Source organism: Bufo bufo, chromosome 2 (genome assembly GCF_905171765.1).
Source record: "Bufo bufo chromosome 2, aBufBuf1.1, whole genome shotgun sequence".
NCBI classification, from domain to species: Eukaryota; Metazoa; Chordata; class Amphibia; order Anura; family Bufonidae; genus Bufo; species Bufo bufo.
The window spans coordinates 598,025,591-598,038,669 of NC_053390.1; the positions used below are offsets into that span (position 1 = coordinate 598,025,591).

General features: G+C 45.9%; 1 protein-coding gene across 50 annotated transcripts in view; it reads right to left on the reverse strand.

The window, feature by feature from the left end:
* The window catches only part of ANK2 (ankyrin 2), a 536,395-nt gene that overhangs the window by 180,934 nt on the left and 342,382 nt on the right, over positions 1-13,079 (reverse strand). For all 50 annotated transcript variants that reach the window (XM_040418305.1, XM_040418330.1, XM_040418328.1 and 47 more), the window contains exons 2-3: positions 10,564-10,665; positions 389-487 (exon numbers count right to left, since the gene is read on the reverse strand). In XM_040418305.1, coding sequence (XP_040274239.1) covers positions 389-487; positions 10,564-10,665 — 201 coding nt within the window. The remainder of the gene's footprint in view (positions 1-388; positions 488-10,563; positions 10,666-13,079) is intronic.

Sequence of the window (13,079 nt, forward strand, 5' to 3'; positions counted from 1 at the left end):
GTCAGCAGTCACTTTTAAAGAGACTACACCAAGAGGTAGCAGCTTGGTGGTCCCCTTGCAGTGAAGTCCAGATCCCTTTAAAGGGGTTACAGGGTGACTACCAGGAGGGCCACTTAGATAACCCGTTGAAGAGTAGCCCCAAGCCAAATTTATTGAAGTGCCACAGTGGAGCCATATCAGCTTTGTAACGTACTACTAATAATAATAATAAGGCTCCACAGCAATATGGCATCACCTGTATGTTGTTGTACAAATGCAGGATTACCACAGCTTTCCTTTTGGAAAAATGTTTCAATCTATTCCTACCCTTCACGTGATGAAATGCCCAGTGATGTTTTTATCAGTAAATTTCATATGATAATATATGTTCCCAATAAGTATATGGTACCTTAGTTGCAGAGTCCACTGCAGATCCTCTTTCCAAGAGTTCTTGCACAAGATAGAGATGACCCTCTTTGGAAGCAAGATGTAAAGCATTGAGTCCATTCTGTAACAAAATAAAGCTCATGACTATACATAGTCACATGGGTAAGGCTGGAAAAAGACACAAAACAATTAAGTCCAACCTAGAATTCTACATTGTTGATTCAGCAACTCATCCCAGAAAGTGACTTTGACTATTTGCCTCCAGTCCTGACTTAGGGGGCAGTGCCTTTTTCTGCAGTTATGTTGTTTAAAACATACGTTATTATTTTGTTAGACCACTAGCAATCTTTATTATTTTCTCAGACAACTAGCCAGGGGCGTAGCGAGGGGTGGCAGCTGTGGCACGGGCGCACCCAGACAGTTCAATGATTGACATGGTGGAGCAGGGAGCACTGTTCCGCTGAGCTCAGGCACTCCCCAGCAGGCAGCACATCGCACTACTGGCTGTGTGGGAGGAGTGGTGAAACCCTAGGAATCAGCTTCCTGCACAGCCAGCAGAGCGTTGTGTGTGTGGCCATGTCTACTGTGGCTGGGAACAGCAGATTTGCTGATAATCAGGGAGACAGGTGAGTATTCAGTGTTTTTTTTTATGGAGCTGGACGGAACACTAGGGGCCAAAGGTGGGCATTACTTCTGCAAGGGGGACAGAAGGACTTAACTACTGTGAGGGGCCACAAGGAGGACATAACTACAGTGAGGGGGCACAAGGAGGACATAACTACAGTAAAGGGGCCACAAGATGGACATAACTACAGTGAAGGGGCCACAAGATGGACATAACTACAGTGAAGGGGCCACAAGATGGACATAACTACTGTGAAGGGGCACAAAGAGAACATAACTACAGTGAGGGGAGTACAAGGAGGACATAACTACAGTGTGAGGGCACAAGGAGGACATAACTACAGTAAAGGGGCCACAAGATGGACATAACTACAGTGAAGGGGCCACAAGATGGACATAACTACAGTGAAGGGGCCACAAGATGGACATAACTACTGTGAGGGGAAACCAGGAGGACATAACTACAGTGAGGACACACATGGAGGACATAACTACAGTGAGGGGGCACAAGATGGACATAACTAATGTGATGAGACACAAGGAGGACATAACTACAGGGAGGGGAGTACAAGGAGGACATAAATACAGTGAGGGGGCACAAGGAGGACATACCGTAACTACAGTGAGGGGGCACAAGGAGGACATAACTACAGTGAGGGGGGGGGGGGCACAAGAAGAGCATAACTACAGTGAGGGGGTACAAGGAGGACATAACTATGTGAAGGGGCACAAGGAGGACATAACCACAGTGAGGGGGCACAAACTACTGTGAGGTGGTACAAAAAGGACATAACTAAAGTGAGAGGGCACAAGGAGGACATAACTACAGTGAGGGGGCAAAGGGAGAACATAACTACAGTGAGGGAGCACAAGGATGACATAAGAGTAAGGGGGCACATCAAGCATTAGTACTGTGTGGTAGCACTACGGGGAAAGCAATGCCCTAAAATACCCTGTTATATATTGCGATGGCTTGGTCTTACAGGGCCACCACAGTGTCCCCTGCTGAGGATTTCACAGGGGCATTTACCATCCTTTCCTTATGTGATTATTCTTTCTGCTTTATCACCACAGTGATCTTGTTCTGGATCCAGTGGAAATCACACAAACACGCCGGTGAAACCCTGGATGCAGTAGGTTCTTTCATTTATTGCAATGTGTAATGGTACTGCTACATACACCACTGGAGTTTTCCCTCTTTTTGTAAATTTGGGTGGTAAGTATAGGGGTAAGGGGAGGGGTGCAATGCTAAATCCTTGCCCCTGGTGCTGGAAAGCCTAGCTACACCTCTGCCACTCTGCCAGCAAGAGGACCAGACCCAACAACAATGGCCAACAACTACAAATATTCTGCCTAGTAGTTGATGCAGCAACACATTCAGATTACTAGTAGTGTCAGTGTCTTGCAATGCAAGGGTGAAGTGTACACCTGTGAGCAGCTCTCCTGTGGGATCTGCTTTCTAATTCGGCAGGCAATAGAAAAGGCTCACACTTGTCACCCAGAGCTGCTTTTACAATGCTGAAGGCTTCTGAGCTCAAATCTCCCACCAACCCCTGAAATTCTAATGTCTGTACATATTTTGTAGCCTTTGCATCAGACACTATACAGTAATCTGATATACGGTAGGATATAAATATCTCTTCTAGAATCCAGGGTAGCACATGGCATTGCAGTTTTCGCACTTGCCACTAGGCCTAAAACATGTCAAGACTTCTTGTCCTTTGAGAACAGTCACAGGGGCCAAAAGACACAATGGACAGGAGCTGACTCATTGATAATGGTATGGCTCTGAAAAATTATCTGTAAAGAACATATTAGGTCTAGTGGTCAGTGCAAAAACAACACAATTTTAAATATTTTTTTAATATAAATAGTGACATAGAAAATGAAAGCAAAATTTAACATAAAAACATGATTTAAACAATAGGTCATTTTCTGATGACCTGTCCCCTTCAATATTTAATTGTGGGGCAATGCCTTCAAGTAACAGAGAAGCAATAGCACATCAGTATGCCTAGACATATAAGCAAGGTCATATACAGTCCTGATCAAAAGTTTAAGACCACTTGAAAAATGGCAAAAAAAATCATATTTAGCATGGCTGGATCTTAACAAGGTTCCAAGTAGAGCTTCAACATGCCACAAGAAGAAATGGGAGTGAGACAAAACATTTTTTGAGCATTCAATTTAATGAAAACAACAAATAAACTGAAACAGGCTGTTTTTCAGCTGATCAAAAGTTTAGGACCACACCTCCAAAAAAAAACTAAACCCCCCGAAAACAGAAATCCAACTTCCAAACATGAACTCAGTAATGAGTAGCTCCGCCGTTATTGTTTATCACTTCCAAAATTTGTTTCGGCATGCTTGATGCAAGCGTTTCTATGAGGTGAGTGGGAACATTTCTCCAAGTGGTGAAGACGGCCGCACGAAGGCCATCTACTGTCTGGAACTGTTGTCCATTTTTGTAAACTTCCCTTGCCATCCATCCCCAAAGGTTCTCAATTGGATTTAGTTCAGGGGAACACACAGGATGGGCAAAAAGAGTGATGTTATTCTCCTGGAAGAAGTCCCTTGTCCTGCGGGCATTGTGTACTGTAGCGTTGTCCTGTTGAAAAACCCAGTCGTTACCACACAGACGAGGGCCCTCAGTCATGAGGAATGCTCTCTGCAACATCTGGACATAGCCAGCGGCCGTTTGACGCCCCTGCACTTCCTGAAGCTCCATTGTTCCACTGAAGGAAAAAGCACCCTAGACCATTATGGCGCCCACTCCACTGTGGCGTGTAGAAAACATCTCAGGTGGGATCTGCTTGTCATGCCAGTAACGTTGGAAACCATCAGGACCATCAAGGTAAAAAAAATTCTTCCACCTTTGAATGTCCCATGTTTGGTGCTCTCTTGCAAAGTCCAAACGAGCAGTTCTGTGGCGTTCAAGGAGACGAGGTCTTTGAAGACGTTTTTTGTTTTTGAAGCCCTTCAGTCTCCGATGCTGTCTTATGGTTATGAGGCTGCAGTCAGCACCAGTAAGGGCCTTAATTTGGGTCGAGGATCGTCCAGTGTCTTGACGGACAGCCAATTGGATCCTCCGGCTCAGTACTGAGGAAATTTTTTGGGGTCTTCCACTTTACTTCTTTGTTCCATAACCCTCAGGATCATTTAAGAAATTCCAAATGACTGTCTTACTGCGTCCCACCTCAGCAGCGATGGCGCGCTGTGAGAGATCCTGCTTATGCAGTTCAACAACCCGACCACGTTCAAAAAGGGAGAGTTTTTTTGCCTTTGCCATCACAACGTGTGACTACCTGACAGAAAATGACAATGAATCAACATCTTTGCACAGATTTGGCCTTTTAAAGGCATGGTCCTAAAATTTTGATCAGCTGAAAAACAGCCTGTTTCAGTTTAATCGTTGTTTTCATTAAATTGAATGCTCAAAAAATGTTTTGTCTCACTCTCATTTCTTCTTGTTGCATGTTGAAGCTCTACTTGGAACCTTGTTAAGATCCAGCCATGCTAAATATGATTTTTTGCCATTTTTCAAGTGGTCTTAAACTTTTAATCAGGACTGTACTTTGATTTGAAGACATGTGTGTGTTATTCAGAAATCATGTGTCTCTCAGTGTCATTAACCAATCCAACTTAAAATGTAATACAAAGAAAAGATACAGTATAATAAGGTATTGTGAAAGTGAGAATAAATATAGAACGTAGGGCACGAGTCAAATACTATAGTTATAAATCTGTTGATGCATGAAACCAGAAAATATTCTACCAGCTCTGCAAAACGAGGCATAAATATGCTTAAAGAAGCAATTAGAAAGAAATGCCTAAAACAAATTAATTAATGCAAGTAAAAGGAATGAAAATTTTTGAAGAACATAGAAGTACTATTAATGTCATTACTCAGTGATCTTCCGCCTGCCCCAAAGGCTGAAAATAGAACTTAATGAACGAATATTTTTAGCAGCAGCAGTAAATTTCACATGATTATTCTCCCCGAGTAAAAAGAAAACAAGTGCAAAATAACAAAAAAAAAAAACCCTCTCCATGGCTCCATTAAAAGGTGTATTCCCATCTCAGACAAGGGCGGCATATCGATAGGATATGCCCCCATTGTCTGATAGGTGCGGGTCCCACTTCTTGGACCCACAGCTATCTCGTAAATGCAGCCAGCAAAGTCCCAGAGGGCAGTGCGCCCTCTGGGACTTTGCTGGCTGCATTTACGAGATAGGTGCGGGTCCCACTTCTTGGACCCACAGCTATCAGACAATGGGGGCATATCCTATCGATGCTTGGCCACCCTCCATTCATATCCTATCGATGCTTGGCCACCCTCCATTCATTTCTATGGGGACGCCGAAAATAGGCGAGCTATTTCCGTAGGCCCCATAGAAATGAATGGGAGCGTTGGCAGCGCAAGCGCGGTGCGCTCCCATTCACTTCTATGGGGAGAGCGTTTGGTGGTGGCCTGACCAGGGTCCTCCAGCCACCACTTTCCCCACTCCGTTCTCGATATCGGTGCGGGTTCCGCACCTATCAGACAATGGGGATATATCCTAGCGATATGCCCCCATTGTCTCAGATGAAGATACCACTTTAAGACAAGGTTCACATCTGTTCCATTAGGATAATCCATCATAGATGCCATCAGGACAAAATATCGCAGCAGGCAGTGGTATTTTATCCAGCAGAATGGCAGAGACCAGCACTTAAGCCCAACAGACGCCATTATAGTCAAAGGGGCCTCTTGGGCGTCATTGTTGTCTGTCATAGGCCAGATTCAGGGTGTCCATTTATTTTTTTCATTTTTCTGTTCCTATAGCAGAACAGAGAAACAGAACTAGCAACACATACTCTACTGTAGGGTTGAACAAGTATCACTATTTTGATGCCTGGTTTGGTTTTATATTGCGCAGCTTAATAGAAGTTCCAGTTAAAGACCATGACGTGCACCCAATGTGGCACACACCATGTTTTCATCAGTGGTCGCACAGTGGAAATGGTGAAGGAAGGAGAGCTTCAGTCCCTTCCCACTGTGACGTGGCTGACCACTGCCACCAATGAAAATGTGGATCTGCTATGAGCGGCTGATAGTGCTGGGGGTCACTATCTTAAATATGAGGGGCTGATATTGTTGGGATCATTATAATCTAAGTGGTTGATAGTGCTGGGGTCACTTATTAATAGAGGTGGGACGACGAATCCGTCAAATCCACGAATCCTTAGAAAAAATGTTGGATTCGTGGACTCGAATCCTGACGTAATTTAGTCAAATTCGAATCCCACGAATCCACTGCACAGCTCAGTGGGTGGGTGTATCAACAGAGGGAGGAGGGGCTGGGGTCCGGCATCTGGATTAGGAATGACAGTGGGGACCGGTGCAGTCCCTGTATTCTAATGCACCGGCCCCGCTCACTGTAGTATAATCTTATGATCTAACCTGCATTGTTAAGATATAATAATCATGTGTAATTCATCTGTATTACTTACAACATTAAGTTCCGTAGCAGAGAGGAAGGAGGAGGCAGGCCGGGAGGGCGGTGCGCAACTCACTACGTCATGCGCCTCCGCCGCCCACTTTATGAATAAAGCAGGCGGCACGGGCGCGTGACGTAGTGAGTGACGCACCGCCCGCCCCGTCCTGCCTCCTCCCTGCTACGGAACTTAATGTTGTAAGTAATACAGCTGGATTACACATGATTATTATATCTTAACAATGCAGTAAGATTATACTACAGTGAGCGGGGCCGGTGCATTAGAATACAGGGACTGCACCGGTCCCCGCTGTCATTCCTAATCCAGATGCCGGCCACCAGTCCCTGTATTGGGGGTCATTCACACTGCAGGGGCACTGTTATGGGGGGGGATCTGTGGATGGCACATAGCATAAGATACTATATAGGTGTCATCCACAGATCCCCCCCCATTCCCCCCCCCCATCACAGTGCCATCCACAGATCCCCCATAACAGTGCCATCCACAGATCCCCCCATAACAGTGCCATCCACAGATCCCCTCATAACAGTGCCATCCACAGATCCCCCCCATAACAGTGCCATCCACAGATCCCCCCCATAACAGTGCCATCCACAGATCCCCCCCCATAACAGTGCCATCCACAGATCCCCCCCATAACAGTGCCATCCACAGATCCCCCGCATAACAGTGCCATCCACAAATCCCCCCCATAACAGTGCCATCCACAGATCCCCCCTATAACAGTGCCATCCACAGATCCCCCCCATAACAGTGCCATCCACAGATCCCTCCCATAACAGTGCCATCCACAGATCCCCCCCATAACAGTGCCATCCACAGATCCCCCCCCATAACAGTGTCATCCACAGATTCCCCCCCCCCCCATAAGTGTTTGGATCACTTTGTTTCCTACACTGTTCAGACAATTCTTATGTACAGGGTTCGTAGGATTCGAGATTCGAGAACCTTTTCGGATTTTGATTCGAAAAAAATTGTATTCGTCGCACCTCTACTTATTAATAATGTGCGGTACTTTAGTACCTCTATGTGCCTCACATTAACAGTAAGTGACTCCATCCAGTGCCTCCTCACATAATGGGCAACATGGGGTTAATGTGTGGGTACATGATGAGGTTGCTTACTATTAACATAAGACACATGGAGGTCCAAATTGATAAAACCATGTGCCTCACATTAATAGCAAGTAACTCTATCATGTGCCTCACACATAAACCCCATGTTCTCCATTATATCCATTATGTGAGGTAGGGTTGTTGCGGGTATCGAAATTTCGATACCCAATCGATACTTTTGTCCCGGTATCGATACGATACCGGGATTTCAATTCTTTCCATACTGGGCTGCGCTGCTGCGCTGCTGCGCAGTCTAGTATCTCTGAACATGAGAGCGCTGCTGTCGGCGGGCTCATGTTCCCTCAACAGCACAGGGGAGAAGGAAGCAGTCTCTCCCTCCCCCTGTGCTGCTGCTGCTGCCGTTGCCACCAATGAACGGAGAGAGGGGCGGGCGCACTGCGCCACCAATGATAGGACTTTTCCTACACAGAGCGGCGCACAGAGATGTCCCTGCACTTACTATTATTCCTCAGCGCCTCTCCGTTCGCCCGCTGTGCCCATTACTGGCTCCTGCTCCATATGCCAATTACTATCGGAGCAATGGGGAGGAGACATCAGCTTCTCTAGTGGGCGTTCCTTCTCCCTGCGCTGCGCTGCTATTGTACAGCGCTACAGCCAGGGAGAAGGAACGCCTATTAGAGAAGCTGATGTTTCCTCCCCATTGCTCCAATAGCAATTAGCATATGGAGCAGGAGAATCTCTGGGCGCCGCTCTGTGTAGCCTAATACTTAAAGACTACTTTATATGGTTCCAGACTTTAACACATAATACAGGAGGCGGGTGACGGCAGCAGAATCGCATTGCCGGCACCCTGCCCCTGACAGGGAGCTGCGGCACCTGAGGGGTTAACTGCCGCTGATCTGCCAGTACCCGCCTCCTGTATTAAGGGGTAATTATCATTGGTGGCGCAGTGCGCCCCCCCTCCCTCAACCCTCCACCCCACTAAAATCATTGGTGGCACAGTGCCCCCCACCCCCCAGTATTAAAATCATTGGTGGCAGTGGCCACAGGGTCCCCTCCCCCTCATTGGTGGCAGTAGCAGCTTCTGATCGGAGCCCCAGCAGTGTAAGCCTGGGGCTCCGATCGGTTACCATGAAACCCTGGCTGCCATGGTAACATCCCTGATGCTGTGTGCACAGAGCACAGAGCAGCAGGGAGAGAGTGTGAGGTCCTATTCACCCTGATGGAGATCTATTAGGCTGCGTTCACACGAGCGTGTCCGGATTAGGTCCGGATGCGTCCCGGTGTGTTGTGGCAAAACCGCGCGAGTAGGAATGCAATTGCAGTCAGTTTTGACTGCAATTGCTTTCCGATGTTCAGTTTTTATCGCGCGGGTGCAATGTTTTTGGAAAGTAATACAGTTTATAGACTGTCACCTAGCAACCATGCGTGAAAATCGCACCGCATCCGCACTTGCTTGCGGATGCTTGCAATTTTCACGCAACCCCATTCACTTCTATGGGGCCTGCGTTGCGTGAAAAACGCGGAATATAGAGCATGCTGCGATTTTCACGCAACGCATAAGTGATGCGTGAAAATCATCGCTCATCTGAACAGCCCCATAGAAATGAATGGGTCCAGATTCAGTGCGGGTGCAATGCGTTCACCTACCGCATTGCACCCGCGCGGAAATCTCGCCCGTGTGAACGCAGCCTTAGGGTGAATAGGACAAGGGATGAAAAAATCCCAGGTTCTGGCCCCTAAAGGGGGAAATAGTTATTAAATAAAAAGTGTAAAGAATAAAATAAAATAAAGCCCACCAAAATATTAAGTATGAATCACCCCCTTTCCCAATTTCACATATAAAATGTATAAGCAATAAATAAACATATCACATATCGCCACGTCAGAAAACTATTAAAATATTTAAAAAAATCTATGCAGTGAACGCCGGAACAGAAAAAACAAATAAAAACTGCGCGATTCGCCATTTTTTAACATGTGGAATGCACGTGGCTTTTTTGGTTTAGTTTTTCGCGTGGTATCGAATGGTATCGAGTATCGCAATACTTTTTTATGGTATCGAAACGGATTTAAAAATTTGGTATCGCAACAACTCTAATGTGAGGTGGTAATTGTTGGGGTATATATTAATGTGAAGCACATGACTATCAATTTGGAACTCCATGTACCTCACATTAATAATAAGTGACCCCATCAAGTGCCTCCTCACCTCACATAATGGGCAAAATGAGGTTATTGTGTGGGTATTTTTTGTGTTTTTTTTGGCAAAGTATTATTTGGTATTGAGTATCGTAATACTTTACTTGGTATCGAAACTGAAGTCTAAATTCTGGTATCGTGACAACCCTACTGTTACTGTACGTAAATCTAACCTAATTACAAGTACAAGCAATACAAGGAGGATATTGCATGCAGTGCAGAAAGAATAAATGGGGAACTTAAAGGGGTTGTCTCGCTTCAGTAAGTGGCATTTATCATGTAGAGAAAGTTATTACAAGGCACTTACTAATGTATTGTCATTGTCCATATTGCTTCCTTTGCCGGCTGGATTCATTTTTCCATCACATTATACGCTGATTTTTTCCATGGTTACAGACCACCCTGCAATCCATCAGCGGTGGTCGTGCTTGCGCAATATAGGAAAAAGCACTAGCCTATGTTCCCTCCTATGCTCCCTGCCATCAGAGAGGCTGATGCTTTTTCCTATAGTGTGCAAGCACGACCACCCTGATGGATTGCGGGGTGGTCTGTAACCATGGAAACAAGCAGTGTATAATGTGATGGAAAAATGAATCCAGCCAGCAAAGGAAGCAATATGGACAATCACAATACATTAGTAAGTGCCTTGTATTAACTTTCTCTACGTGATAAATGCCACTTACTGAAGTGAGACAACCCCTTTAAGCCTCCCAGGCATACATTTAGACAGAAGTTGTATGTGCCACAATTTATGCACACAAAATAAACAGCATACATGATGGGTAGTTTACTGTACCTGATTACTCGTATTGATGTCTACTCCTCCTTTTAGGTACTCCAGTACCTTATCCAAATTGCCTGATCGCGCAGCTTTGAGGAAGCTAGTATTGCTGTCCGACTGTTAAAACAAAAAGTAAATTGGTCACATTTCTGGAGCAAACTACAGGATGTAAAGATCATTGTGTCTGCAATGTAAGAACTATCAAACCATGACACATATGCCCATATAAGTCTGGCTGAGATACATCAGTTATTCTAACACATGGTGCCAACAGAAAGAGAAATCTATATGTACTGATATTAACAGTAATTATTGGTAATAAATACAAGGTTGCCAAACATAGGTAAAGTCCTGGACAGTCCATAAAACAGGGGACTTGATTCCAATGGTACACTTTTTTCATCTGACCCAGTGTATGCGATGCGGAAACAGCTTGGTGGGCTATGTAGCACAGCTCGTTTGCCTGTTCCTGTAACCCCCGCTGTATACAATAGGTATTCCCCTTTAAACAGACACAGTATAGATAATGATTAAAATAAGCCACTCACTTTGTCACAGCCTCTCCCACATCTACAAGTACTGACTAATGAATGTAATAATTCTTTTCTGTCTATACACGCACCTTACACAGAATGTGATCCCAAACAGCAGTGCTAGGGGGGCCTCCTAATCGAGACCCCAGGGACATATACTGGACTATACTATAGTGGTGCAGGGATAGTCTTTAAGGCGCTCATACACATTCAATAGCTGTCAGACAAAACGACAGCCATCTCTCCTGACTCCCTCCCATACACATGTGGCTTAGCCAACTATTTGCACCAACTTTACACCAACTATTGGTTGGCTTCCTTTGGTGCACAATGTCCTATTTCCACTTAGCCATGGCTTCTTGTTGAGCTGGAAAACACAAAACAGGCGAGGCTAGGTCTAAAACTTGATACATTATGACCCAGAACTACGTCAAATTGTGGCACCTCTTATGACAAGCGCAAAATCACATGCACCTATTTATAAAGTTACGACCACACGGTGCGCTTGTGTGGAGTTTGGGACGTGGCCATGCTGCAATCAAGAACAGGGGCGGACTGGGAACTTAATGTGGCCCTGGAAAAAAAAAAATTGGCCCCGTGTGTTGTAGGCAGGTCCAAATTGACAGAAGGTGGGACAGCGGAAGAAGGCACAGCCAGTAATAACATATTGCAGCACAAAATACCGTCCCAGCAGAGCCAAAAACCACAGTGCAGCATAAAAGAATGCACCAGCAGCAAAAGATACCTTCATAGAAGCGGCCTCTCTGTGGTGGCCAGTGCCAGCTGCCACGTTCTGTCCTCCTACACCAGTTGCCTCAGGATGGCAAAGTTGAATTCAAGAATCAAGAAGCCACCTGTGGTCACCGGCCATGTACATATATATACTTGACGCCCCCAGCTTTAAAGGGCTTCTGTCACCCCACTAAACTCATATTTTTTTTTGGGGTAATTATAATCCCTATACTGCAATATATCTATACATTATGTTATTAATCATTTTCGTTCTGTAGATAAGGCAAAAAACATACTTTTATAATATGCTAATTACCTGTCTACCAGCAAGTAGGGCGTCTACTTGCTGGTAGCAGCCGCAAAAAACCGCCCCCTCCTCCTGTTGATTGACAGGGCCAGCCGCGATCTCCTCCTCCGGCTGGTCCTGTCTGCATTTCAAAAATCGCGTGCCTGTCTTGATTCGGCGCAGGCGCTCTGAGAGAAGGAGGATCGCCTCCTCAGCACTCCCTCAGTGCGCCTGCGCCGATGACGTCATTGAAAGAGAAGACGTCATCGGCGCAGGCGCACTGAGGGAGTGCTGAGGAGGCGAGCCTCCTTCTCTCAGGGCGCCTGCGCGGAATCAAGACAGGCGCGCGGTTTTTGAAATGCAGACAGGACCAGCCGGAGAAGGAGATCGCGGCTGGCCCTGTCAATCAACAAGAGGAGGGGGCATTTTTTTTGCGGCTGCTACCAGCAAGTAGACGCCCTACTTGCTGGTAGACAGGTAATTAGCATATTATAAAAGTAAGTTTTTTGCCTTATCTACAGAACGAAAATGATTAATAACATAATGTATAGATATATCGCGGTATAGGGATTATAAGTACCCCAAAAAAAAAAATATAGTTTAGTGGGGTGACAGAAGCCCTTTAATCAACTCTGGGAGCAACAGATTCTTACTCACCTAGCTGGCGGCTGTGAGAAGAGTTCTGGCAGCCAACTGGACATCGGCCCACCAGGAAATTTCCCTGTAGAGTCTATGGCCAATCCCCCCCTGATCCAGTGATGGTCAGTTCGCAGTGTTCGCCAACAAACACATGCGGGCTGCCATATTGACTCACCCGTCCGGCGATGCACAGGTAAGCCCTTACCTGTGCCGGGAGCCAGTCTGAAATCAAATGCAGTCACTGGGAGCAGGCAGTTCTGAGAACAGCCCGATGAATGCCCCTGGCGGCTGTTCTCGGAACTGCCTGCTCCCGGTGACCGCATTTGATTTCAGACCGGCTC